Consider the following 13,480-nt stretch of genomic DNA (forward strand, 5'->3'; position numbering starts at 1 on the left):
TGGTTACAGATGTCTTGTAAACCTCATTTTAGGAAAGATACAAATATAAATGTGTTTGAACAAGTGCAGAGAAGAGCAGCCAGATTAGTCAGAGACACAAAAGGGTACTCTCATCAAGAAAAACTCAAGTTCTGAAAATTTTAGCATCTAGAGACTAAGTGTGGAAAACTATTTCTCAGATGTGTCTCTTTCTCAGACAAGCAGACATAAGAAGATGCAAATTTAAGTGGATTAAGGATGAACGCGGGTTGGATAAGCAAAAAATTTGCTTTCAATCAGGGAGTAGCTTCCATTTTTTGTCAGTAGAAACATGTCTTTAGTCACTGAAGATCAACATTTCAGGTTCCTTATGAACATATGCCGATATTTTCAGTTTAACGCAAACTTGCGATACACATTGTCCTTTGATTTCTGTAAGAACAATAATAAATGACTTGTTGACTTGTATCATGTTGGCACTTGATGATTTGCAAACCGGACTTAAATTTCTTGAAAAAGAAAAGGTAGATTGCCTTTCAATTTTACAGTTAAAATGCCTTATTGAAACTGTTAAAAATAAACAAAGAGATGAAATGAAACAGTCAACCCTTGATAGTTTTTTTTAAAATATGAAATACTTGAAAGTAATGACTAGAATGTGCAAAGGTTTGTTCGTTAATGTCTACTTAGTAATTGAAACAGCATGGAGTGCATTGTTTTCCTTTTTCTCCAGAATTTTCAACCATTGATTAATTTCAAAACACGAATGTAACAGTAAATACAACCACATGGAAAAGTAGTTTTGGTGACAAACGGTATTGACAAGAAGTAGCATCGCAATTATCATGCCGATGAGAGGTCGGTTTTGCAAGTTGTGTGGCAACATCCATATTTTGTAGTTATTTATTTCTTATCATGCATATTTTATTAGTTATCTATTACTTATCTTCACTCTCTATCTTCCTCACTTTCTTTCCTTTTTTTTTCCAACTTTATTGTCATCTACTTAGGTTTGCATTTCCTGCCTTTGACTGCACTAAACTACTTCCCCATTTTTCTACATTCTTATTTCCACTTTCTTGTTATTCTATTCAATATACCAGGTGGTTATAAAATAAGTTTCCTTATTCAGGAAACCCTAGTGTCAAAACGGTTAGAGTTAGCACTGTGAAAATCGGTGGGTATGTCATTTGGGGTATGGGAAAGCGATTTGTAGAAGAAAAAAAATTTGTTTAAATTTCCAACACCAGGCGAAAAAAACGGCGCTGCACATATGTAAAAGTTGTCATTTATTTCAAGACATGCTGCCTATGCAAACGACATCCTGTTAAATAAAAGCAGAAAAGCCAACACCACCGTCAATAACCATTATGGCTCTTACAAAAAAGGAACATGCTCTTCTAGTAAAACTAAAAGAGCATGTTCTACCAGAATAATAGTAACACTAATACAGAATTACGTGAATATCGGAAACTTAAAGGTTCGCGTGAAGGACCTTTGGCATTTGTGGGGCGAAAACTAAAAGAAATTTGAAGCAACCAGGGAGTTAGGTGTAATTCCAGGCAGGAGATGACAATGTATCGGAACTTAGGAAGTGGATGAAGTGCTGCTTACAACGGCCTCCAGGTCAAAATGAGAAATGCCACCAGTCAGTAGTGCCAGAGGTGTGTCAAGAGACTTGAACCTTCCTTGGTCTACTGTACATAAAGTGCTTCAAATAATTTTATGCAAGTTCATGTACAAGATTCACGTAGTGCAAGAACTAAAGTCTCGTGATCAACAACAACAAATACACTTTGCTCTACGATTTCTGGCTCGTATGGAACTTGACGATACATGGGCTCAAATGATTTTGTGGTCTGATGAGGCACATTTCACCCTTCCTGGGGCTGTTAATGCACAAAAATGCCTAAAAAGGGAAACTTCTCATCCATCTGTTGCGCATGAAAAAAAAAAGTCCATATGTTAAAGTATGGTGTGGATTCACAGCAGAGTTTATAACTGGACCATTTTTCTTTGAAGAGTCTACACCTCATGGCCCTGTAAGGCGTACGGTAACTAGTGCACGCTGTGCTCTTCCAAGAGATCACATTAGTCCCGCTCTGCAAGAAAGGCAATGCTTGGAGACCGAAGTGTTCGTGCAAGATGGTGCCCCTCCCAATGTTGGTCGACAAGTGAAGCAACTGCTCCACTCAACATTCGGAAATGATCGCATGATTTATAGAGACTTTCAGCAATTCTGGCCAGCCTGATCAGCAGATCTCAATCCCTGCGATTTCTGGCTGTGGGGTTACCTGAAAGACAGAGTTTACAGTGGCAGCATACAGATGCCTGTCGATTTGAAAGCAAGCATTAAACAGAATGTAGCCAACATACGACTTAGTTCAGCATCCACAGGAGGTATGAAATTTTTGATTAAGGACGACACCACCCAATGAGATACTACATGAAACTGTCACTTGCAGTCCTCCGTTTCCAGAATGTCATCTCAAATAAAGGAAAGCACATAGAACAATATCTGTAGATTTCTATGTTCTCATATTAAAATCAAATCCTAAGTTAAGTATTCCATCTCATGTTCACATTGCCAATTTCTCCACCGGTGGCAAAAATTAAAAAAATTTTTTTTTCTTCTACAAATCACTTCACCGTATCCTAAATGACACACCCACCGATTTTCACAGCGTTATCTCTAACAGTTTTAACACTAGGGTCTCCTGAATAGGGAAACTTATTTTATAACCATCCGGTATATACAGTAATTCACCTACATTCGCAAGAGTTCTGTTCTTACAATGCTTGCAAATGTGAAATTTGCAAATGTAGGACCCATAATTCAAGGGAAAAAGGAGTGTTAGGGACATGGTAAAAAGAAAAAACAAAAAAATTAGAAATAAATTTTTAAAAATTAGTCAAAAATCAACAAGCAACAAATAAATTTTATTATAAAGAAAAAGTCAAATCATAACCAAAACATTCTGACATTAAAACACAAGATTAAACAAAAGATAAAATATTAAAATGCTTAAAAATGTTATTGAGAAGAAGGCTTGGGAGGACAGAAAAAGTCTGTGATGTTGTTTTACATGTTCATTTTGTATCTCCATGTAAGGACATGCAGACTCAATCTCTCTCTCTCTCTCTCTCTCTCTCTCTCTCTCTCTCTCTCTCTCTCTCTCTCTCTCTCTTTGAATTTGAGGCTGCTCAAATTATGTTTATGTTTTTTCCCCTCTTCATACTATATTCTTTTCTTTCTTTCTTTCAGCATTTTTAAGGATAATGCGTTATACCAACATTACACTTAAACAGTGTCCACTACTACTAAGGGAAAGTGGGTGTGTTTGAGCTGGCACAGCTAAGCAAAGCTGGATGTTTTTGCAGCATGTGCATACATACTGGAATGGACTGAGGGCCAGTAGCCAATAATTTTTTGTTTTACGATTTTGATTTATTTCAATATATACAGGGTTGTTAAAATTAAAGAATCCTATGTACAGGGCTCTGGAACAAGTTCTAAGGCTCATACTGAAGAGAAATTTGGACAATAGGTACAATAACGAATGCGCTCGCCATTTATTGGAAAAAAAAATTAGTTACAAAATTTTACTATATGACGCTCGGGCAATACAAATCACTTGAACAGTGCTATAACTGTTCAATGTGTCCTCCATTTTGATCAACAACAGTTTCCATTCAAAGAACAGCATTTTCTACAGCAGAAGACAACATGTCAACTGGAATAGCCAGCACATGACATCTAATGCTGCCCAGATCTGCCAGAGTTTGACATCCTTCCCGATACACCTGGTTCTTCAAAAAACCCCACAACCAGAAGTTGCATGGGGTGAAGTCCGGTGATCAGGGTGGCCAAGATGTCTGGAAGCAACGGCTGATGACCCGTTCGTCTGTAAAGTGTTGCCTTAGCAATCTTTGGACACAACATTGGATGTGGGGTGGCATACGATCTAGCATGAATATGGTATCCTGAAGGCACCCATGTTGTTGCAGCTCTGGTATTGCAAAATTTGACATTTCATAATATCGCTGTCCAGTGATGGAACAAGTGTGGGATCCAGTTGGTGTGTTACCTGTTCAAAAAAATATGGCTGAATCATGAATGTGGCCGTAAATCCACACCACACTGTCACTTTTTGAGAATGAAATGGGACCTCTTGGATAACTCAAGGGTTTTCTGTTGCCCAAATGCGACAGTTGTGCGTATTCACTTGTCCATTTAAGCAGAAGTGGGCTTCATCACTCCAAAGGATGTTCCATGGCCAAGTGATATCCACTGTCATTCGTGCCAGAAACTGAAGTGTGTATACGAAACGAATATCTGCATCACCATGCTTTAGCTGCTGTAGCATGTGCATCTTGTAAGGATAGTACTGCAAACCTGATGCATTACTAGCCTTACAGTGGAATACGGCATGTCCAATTCATGAGAAACAGCTGGCACACTTGCGCTCCCACATGGAGATTGACTTGATAAATCCACAACAGCCATAGCCACACATTCAAGACGAGAGAAGTCCACTCGTTTTTGACTTCTACCTGGTTGAACACCAAGATGTCCTGCCGGTTCAAATTTCAGTCATAGGTCCACGCCTTATGCACTTCTGATGCCAGAATTCTCTGATAGCAGCAGCTGCATTGTTGCTGTTCTGATAGTACAGCTTCACTAATAGCGCCTTTCCTGCAACATTGTTGGCATTGCTGCTGTAGTGCAGGCAATATCTACTGTACGATTAAGAAGAGACTGCTTTGCTGTTATACAGTACAATAGAGCTGACTAGTGGTGCTGTGGCAATAACTTACGATTATGCAAATAATGTAAGTTATTTACACAATCAAAACTAAGGTAGTTACACGCCATACAAAGACAAATTTTGTAACTAATCTTTATTTTCTCCAATAAATGGCGAATGCATTCTTTATTGTACCTGTTGTCCAAATTTCTCTTCAGTACGAGCTTTAGAACTCACTCCAGAGCCCTCTACATAGGGATACTTTAATTTTAACAACCCTGTATAATTTAAAATGAATGTGCTTATGAATGAGTTTATGAATTGCTTTTTAAATTTTCAGTTGATTTTTGACAATAATTTCATTCTCCTGCAGGGCAATAAAGTAATTTTTTTTTTTTTTTAATTAATACTTAACATACAAAAATAAGTTGTTACTTTTTAAAAATTTAGCAATTCCAGAAAAAAATTCATTCCATTTCTATCACTGCCCAGAACCAAATCACACTTTAAAAACTCACCCAGGAGTGGGTTAGATTTTAAAACATTCTATAATAATTTCTAAATGCTTTGCTCAACCCTATTAAGCAAACCTTAGTTGTATATGAATTATACACAATTACTAACATACCTATGTCCAATGTTTGTCATCACAAGGGAAACAAAGCAAGCAACAGGCTGCTTATCATTAATACCCTGTATTAAAGGATGAAGATCTGGATTTGAATGAAGGTCAGGAATAGTTCTTGTTGAAAACTGACCAGAAAACACTTGAGGCCAAAACGTAGTAGGAAGGTCAAACACATGCAAACGAAGAGTAAAGAGTAATTCCCATGCCCAGTCTTTGAAGCCATCTTCTGTAGAAGAAGTAACCGGATTTTCTGTTGTGGATGAAGAGAGTATACAAAGCTGAAAATAAATTTTTAAATCAATGGAAATGTGTATGGCCACCTTATATTTATCAAACCTTTTTAAAATATTTTTATCCATTATTTTGTATTTTTATATTTGCAGATCAGTTATTAATACATTACTGAGAGAAACAGATCTAGCAAAGAAATAGAATTAAAACAACTGCAGGTAATTAAATAGCCATATTGTTATAAACCCAGGCTCACATCTGGTGAGTATGGGTTTGGCACACCAAGGGTCCTGAGCTGGATATCACCATTCTTCTCTCTCTCAGGGTAACTTAGAAATTTTTTTTGGCTGGTACAGCATAAGCCTCAAGCTTTCCTGCACCATACGGCTAATAATAATATAATTCAGGGTGACTTGAACAGGCTGCAAGGACACCCAGAAAAGTGGCAGTGATGTTTTAGTACAGCAAAATGATCATTAACTACTTTACCAATCTTTATGTCATCTGCAAATTTTGATATTAAGCCTTCTATCTCATTGTTGATGTCATTTATGAAAATCAAAAACAACAATTGTCCAAGACACAATCCTTGGGGTACACCACTTCTGACTTAACACCTCGCTGAAGAATATTCATTAATCACAACCTCTGCCTCCTGCCCTGCAGCCAGCCAGCAATCCACCTTAGAATTTTTCCAGTTAATCCCAACATGTTCCAACTTATACAATAACCTCTCATGAGTCAAATGTCTTGCTAAAATTCAAATAAACTAAGTTGAAATTGTTCCCTATATCCAGCTCATGAGTAACTATGTCAAAAAAGTTTATTAAGTTCGTTAAACATGATTTTTCCTTAACAAAACGATGTTGGGTGTATTCGGAAGGACATATCTATCTAAATGTCCTTGGCTTGAACTCTTGTTCATTGCTTCTACCACTGAAGGTAGATTAATGGGTCTGTAGTTACCAGCTTTGCACTTAGAACCACCTTTATGTATTGGTGATATGTTTGCACTACCCAATCCAAAGGCATCTCTCCTAAGTCAAAAAATTTCCTCATAATTAATTTCAAGGGTTCAATACACTTCCTGGTGGCCTCACTCAAAATTACTGGGTAAATGCCATGAACTCCAGGAGCCTTACTTGCCTTTATGCTTGAGAGGTTTTCTAATAAACAGTCTTTTGTAATTTCGAAATCACTAATTTCATATGAGTCAGCCTCACTTGCACAGCTGTTTCTCGTGATGAAGGGTCTTTCTTCAGTAAAGACAAATGCAAAGTACCTGCTCAATTCATCCGCAATATTAGCTGGGTTGTCTAAGACTTTCTCACACCCAATGAGTGCTAAAAGTTCAAATTTATCCAAGAATTAACAGATATATGAAAGTGATTTGAAATTAAGCCATTTGAGCCATTTTTGCAGATGGATCAAAGAGTGATATATAAATATGGTATTTATGTGTCACTTTTTGTGCACATTTTCTGGCATCCTCTTGCAATACCTTCAAATCAGGAGCAATTTTCCCAAATATATAAAGATATGAAGGTAATGCAGGATGTGTTCCAAAATATAAAATGCTCATTCCTGTACATTAAGATCACTTCTGTGGAACTTTGGCAATCCATGTGAAATTAAACTGATAAAAGCCTGCTCTAAAAGATATTTATCCTTTGTGGATTCAAAAACCAAATTGTGGTTTTTCTCTGGGACACCAATGTTTCTGCTTGGTGGCCATGGATTCCTCAAGGAGAAATTGCACCCTCTCAGTATGGAGGGGAGGGATACCTCTGCTTCAGTGGCTTATCTGAATTGTTGGAACATGTCAAATATGATTATACAGTGGGACCCCAACATCAAATGGTAATTCGTTCCACAAAACCCATTATAGGTTGAAAATATTGTAAATTGAAACCAATAATACATTGATTTCCTGTAATTCATTCCCCCTACAACACATAAACTAGGTATTTCTTACATGTTATACGGTAGACTCTCGATTTTCTGGGATAGATGGTAAAAAAACAAATCACGGATAATCGATTTCCCGGTTAATCCAAAAATACAAAAGTCCCCGACATATGTAAGAGATACATTCCAGGACTTCTTACTTCATAGAGTTTTACGTAACTCGGGAATGACTAATAACATATTGCTTCTATATTATTATTGACAAATCTGAATTCCGTGCGATACTTGTTAATGTTTGGCCATTTTGATACATCTTTATTATAATGATTCCTTAGAGATTTAACAGATGCACTGTTTTCAAACTTTTGAATAAGTCCAAGTTTTTGTTTAAATGAAAGTGCAACTCTTTTGCATTTACCCATAATTTTTGCGATTTCTAAAAAAAAAAAAATACTACACAAAAATTCCGACATCCCTGACATACATAATGAAAGAAAATTTGTCCTTTTGCACTGCAACGGAACACAACAATCGATGTGACACACTAAAACAAACTAAACCTCTCTCTCTCTATTTTTTTTTTTTTTTTTTTTTTTTTTTTTGAGCGGCGGATGTGATGCTGTGGTTGTTGTTGTTTGTTATTTGGTTTTTAGGAGCATTAGCAACTAAGGCCATATTGCTCTGAGATATATGGCGGTCATTCCCTGAACTTTCCGCATCCTCTGTATTTGGTGGTGACGGGCTCGAACCCCGGTCTAATCAAGAAGCGTGTGCTATGCACTGCTGCTCCTTCCCACCTTGCTATGGAGGAGGCTCGGCGGGTGTGAAGACAACGGGAATTGCAAGATAATATGTACACTAATCTCCCAATGGTGACTTATAATCCTGCTTGTCGCTTATTTACGACTTGCAAAATATCTGTTTATACCTATTCTAGTTATTACTTGAATTTTTTTTTTTTTTTTTTCTCTTTGATTTTTTTTTTTTTTTTTTTAATTTTATTTATTTATTTTTTTAATTTGGAGTCTTGAAGTGTCCCGGTTAATCCGATCCTGGTTAATCGAGAGTCTGCTGTACTTCATTTTTACATTAAAAATTATTTTATAAATAGTCATAAAACAACTTAAAATAAAAAAACAAACAAATTAGCATTTACCTTAGCCTTGAAGTGCAGAGCTGATAAAATCAATGGTGGAAAACTTCACCATTGATTTAATCAGAAAACTTCAAGCACCCATTCATTAAAGACATATCTTGTAACCCAGGCCTTCTTATTTTATTTATTTTTTTTTTTATGTGAACCTCACACACGAGAGGTATTAGAACCTATAGTACTTAGTACCATGCTTGGGTTGGAGGTTAAGAAGACGAAAGAAGATATTTGTTGACATTGGACTTGAACTTCTGTAGATTGTAATTTTCAGGAAATACATATGAAGGAAGGTTGTTCCAGAAAACCGCAGTTGAATGAATAAATGAGGATGATGAAAAGTTGGTTCTGTGGATTTGAAGTTGGACAGTAAATGGATGTTGGCTGGTGGCAGCACTTGTTCGGACTGTTTTGAAAGAGAGAGCTAGAATTATAGAAGCCAATTCAGAAGAACAGTGCCCATGGAAGTATCTGTAGAAGAGGCATGCAGCAGAAACAGTACGTCTATGAGAAAGCGAGTGGAGAGATTCTGTTAGAGATGAATCATTAATTAACTTAACTGCCCTCTTCTGAATGGAATCAAGAAACCTGAGAGAGGTTTTGGGGGCACCACCCCAGATGTGGGAACAATATTCCATGTCAGGGCGGATTTGCACTTTATACAGAGTGAACAGCTGTTTGGAAGAAAAGTAACACCGAGAGCGAAAGAGAAAACCAAGTTTTTTAGATGTAGAGGAAGCAATATTTGTAATGTGCTTGTGCCAAGAGAGATTAGAAGTCAGGGTAATCCCCAAAAGAGATATATCATTTTGCCTAGAAATCGGAGTGTCACTATAGATAAGCATAGGAGCAGAAGAATCCTTTTTGCGAGATATAAGACAAGACTGAGTTTTAGAAGGGTTGAAATCAACTAAGTTGTCTTTGCCCCACTGGAGAATTACCTGAAGATCAGCATTTAAGGAATTGGTAGCAGATTTTCGAGAAATTGAAGCTGATTGAGCAGGACAAGGTTTCTCAAAACGGAAAGTGAAATGCAATGTGCTTTAATCGGCAAAACTATGGATAGGATTTCCAGTCAATGGAAGGTCATTAATATACAAGAGGAAAAGAGTGGGGGAAAGAACTAAACCTTGGGGGACACCAGCATTAGTGGAGAAGTTAGAAGACAGAGAGCCATCTACCATCACCCTCAGTGAGTGATCAGAGAGAAAACTGGATAACCAATTACTAAAAACAGTTGGCAAACCATAAGATGGAAGCTTGTTTAGAAGACATTTATGCCAAACACGATCAAAAGCCTTTGAGATGTCAAGAGCAACTACTTGTGCTTCACCGAACCTTTCCATTGAATTAGTCCATAAATGGATAACATAAGCCAGAATATCACCAGTGGATCGACACTGATGGAATCAATACTGGCGATCGTTGATCAGACGAAAGGTTTCTAGGTAGTTTAAGAGTTGGCAGTTAATTGATTTCTCCATTACTTTAGAAAGAGTAGGAGTAATTGCAATGGGACGATAATTGGATGGGAGGGATTTGTCACCCTTTTTAGGAACTGGCTGGATATGAGCAAATTACCAAGCAGAAGGAAAAACACCTTTGGAATAAGAAAGTGAAAAAAGGCGGCAAAGAATAGGAGTAAATTCAGGAGCACAGGTTTTGAGAACAAGTGGAGAAATACCACAGGACCTGGAGCTTTCTTAGCATCAAGATTCATCAAAATCCTTCTGATATCCTTTTGACGGAAGACCACAGGAGGCATTGAATGGAGCCTGTTGAGAATGGTGGGAGGTGTTTTACCAAGATCATTAATACATGAGCTGGAAGAAAAATGGGATGCTAGCAGGTCAGCTTTTGGCTGAAGTGACAACAGAACCATCTGGTTTGGACAGAGGTGGGAGAAGAGATGGGCAAAAGTTGCAGCCAATAGCTTTGGCAAGAGACCAGAATGCTCTGCTAACATTAGGGCAAGAAGCAAGTTTTCTACTCTTAGCCTGTTCAAACTCTAGTTTGGACTGATTAATAATTGCTTTACAACTGTTGCGAGCTTTGGTGTAGGCAGAAAATGAAACTGAATAATTAGAAACAAGCCAATTACGATATGCAACATTCTTCTCTTGAACAGCCTTAGCACATTTATTGGAAAACCAAGGTTTAGATAAAGGACGAGATTTTAAAGTGGAGTGTGGGATAAAGGATTCCATTCCAGCAAGAATAATTTCACTGACTCGATCTGAGCAAATGTTAACATCAGAAGTTTTGAAACAGTAATCCCATCAAGGAAAAGAAGACTCGCAGGTCATCCCATTTTGCATTCTTGTAATGCCAAACAACATGAGGTTGGGAATAGCCATGAGATAAAGGTTCCATTGGAGAAGAGACAATCACCAAGTTGTGATCTGAAGTGCCTAAAGGACCTCTCACTTTGACCATGTATTAGAAGGGTTGTTTGTGAGAAAAATATCAAGCTATTGGCTGTATGATTAGGACTGTCCAGTATTCTTGTAGGTAAATGAACAATCTGTGCTAGGTCATCAGTAATTGCAAATGCGTCAGCATCTCGACCTGCTGGGTCGGTGTGACTAGAAAACAGAAGCCAGCTGGAGTTGTTAACATTAAAATCACCAAGGAAAATTACCTCACTGTTAGGAAAGTTGGACTGGAGAAAGTCAAGTTGCAAAGAGAGGAAGTCAAAGAGCTCCAAGTGATTAGTGGAGTTGGGAGAACGGTAGAGACAACAGATGAATTTGACACAATGAGGTAGAGAGATTTTAAGCCAGAGAAGATCAAAGAGAGGAGATTCCAAATTCCCAAGTCTCTGACAGGAAATATCAGAACGGACATATGCACAAGTACCACCTTTGAGGCGAAAGGAATCATACAGTGAAAAATTTGGGCATCTGAGATGAGCAGTAGTTGAATCCACCGATAACTGAGATTTTGTCAGAAAAAGTACATGGAGTTTGGCAGACTGCAAGTGGAAATGGACATCGTTGAGATTAGAATTGAGACCACATATATTTGTGAATTGAATTAGGAAGTGCTTGTGAGGTTTAGATCTTTTCGCAGATAAGCTTGCTCTATTAGTTTGACAATTCATGGTGTATTCAATAGTGAGAAAAAGTTGGTGGGACATGCTGTATGAAGTAATGAAATTTTTGGATATGGCGTACATGTAGTAAGAATATACCCAGATCCTTGACATAATGTGGCCTCGACAATGCTCCCCGCATACACACTACTCAGACTCCCTCCAGTCACTATCTGGCAGAGTAGAGGTAGCAAGATTATATACTAGCTGATCCTGAAGCCTCCTAGAGAGTTACCAATAGGTTCGGTCCGGTGTACTAACTAGCGGCCGGCCTGCGAACACCGTTTTAGAGCTGTACCCTCGAAATGTAAGGAATATTGAATCTCACCACGACGTTCATCATAACCTCAAAAGTCATCAATCATACTGCATGATGGAAGAGATAGGGAAGTGTTGACCGGAACTTAGCTCTAGAGACTATACATGGGTTCCACCACTTCAAGCCTCCAATAAGCAAAGTGGTGGTATTACACCGGTTGATGAGAGTCATCTACCACCTAGTACTGCCTGGTAACATAGAGGGGCGGCGTTCCTCCGTGTGATGTGGGCAGACCCCTGCTTACGTTGGTTCACACCTCGGTGGTCACCCACCATGTACTTGTGCATGGAGATTATACCCAGGTTATTATTATGCCAAAACATTCCCAGCATGCTCTTATCAACCTTTTTTGTTTAAATACTCTGGGGGTGTTAGAGTGATACACAAGCAAACGCTTCAGCTTGAAATCTTCAGAGGTATTGGCACCGAACAGGAGGGTGAGCCTATCTTTCATATGCTCAGGTAAACTAGCCTCATCCTTAGTGATATACTTTCTCCTGTGCATTTGCTTCCAGAAGAGGAAGCAAATTGCCAGTTTTGTCAATGTTAAAAACCTGCTGGGGAAGATAATCCTCCTGATCAAAAAACTCTTAGAATTCAATTTCAAAGGTCTCAGCTGCTTTTATATCAGCACTATATTCCTCCCCATGCCTTTCAATGCTTTTGATATTCGCCTTTTTTTGAAGTGCTCGAACCAGCCTCTGCTGGCTTTAGTCTTCATAGCACACAGCACTGCCACTAGAGAATGGAGCTTTAAGTTTCTGATCATCATAGATCTGAAACAATCGTACAAGTGATGTTCCGTGGGCCACATGTTGAACAATAACGCTGTTGAACAATAAAAAAGAAACTAGTTGGTTGAAAACAATCGTACGAGTGATGTTCCTTGCGCCACACATCTGAAAATTTCCACCTATGTATCGTTTCAGCTATATCGGAAAGCCATCAGAAACTGTAAATATCATTGGTCCTTAAAATAAACAATCGCATGGAAGGTATATCAATTCATGAGAATATCATTGTCAAAGTCATCGTAAGTCAAGGCCCCATGTGAAAACAATGCCCATGCCAGAAACAACTTAACCTCTACCACAGATTTCTTCTCCAGAGGCGATGAACCAACATTAAAGGCAAGCCAGACAGCATTCCAAAGTTTCTCTTCATTCTCAAAATTGGTCATTCGCACAAGAGGAACTCCAACTTACTTCACCTTAGCCTCCTAAATGTACTGAACAACTCTCCCTTTTCATATTTTAACCGTTATTCCCATGCTTTTCTCCGGGGATGGAATGATGAGATAACACTACTGGAGATACACTCCCATGCAGGATTTCACCATCCTGGTTAGGGGTGTAAATACTGTTGATGCTATGGAAGATCCTCTTCTGTGTGAGAAAAAATTGACGGCTCCTGAATCCACAGG

The 13,480-nt window shown here is 38.2% G+C and overlaps 1 protein-coding gene across 1 annotated transcript in view; it reads right to left on the reverse strand.

The window, feature by feature from the left end:
- Positions 1-13,480, reverse strand: part of Epg5 (ectopic P-granules autophagy protein 5) — a 1,526,775-nt gene that overhangs the window by 1,125,901 nt on the left and 387,394 nt on the right. The window contains exon 17 of the mRNA XM_090380318.1: positions 5,356-5,633. Coding sequence (XP_090236444.1) covers positions 5,356-5,633 — 278 coding nt within the window. The remainder of the gene's footprint in view (positions 1-5,355; positions 5,634-13,480) is intronic.

The sequence above is a fragment of the Mastigoproctus giganteus genome, chromosome 8, assembly GCF_048544385.1.
Source record: "Mastigoproctus giganteus isolate SK-2022 chromosome 8, ASM4854438v1, whole genome shotgun sequence".
Taxonomy (NCBI): Eukaryota; Metazoa; Arthropoda; class Arachnida; order Uropygi; family Thelyphonidae; genus Mastigoproctus; species Mastigoproctus giganteus.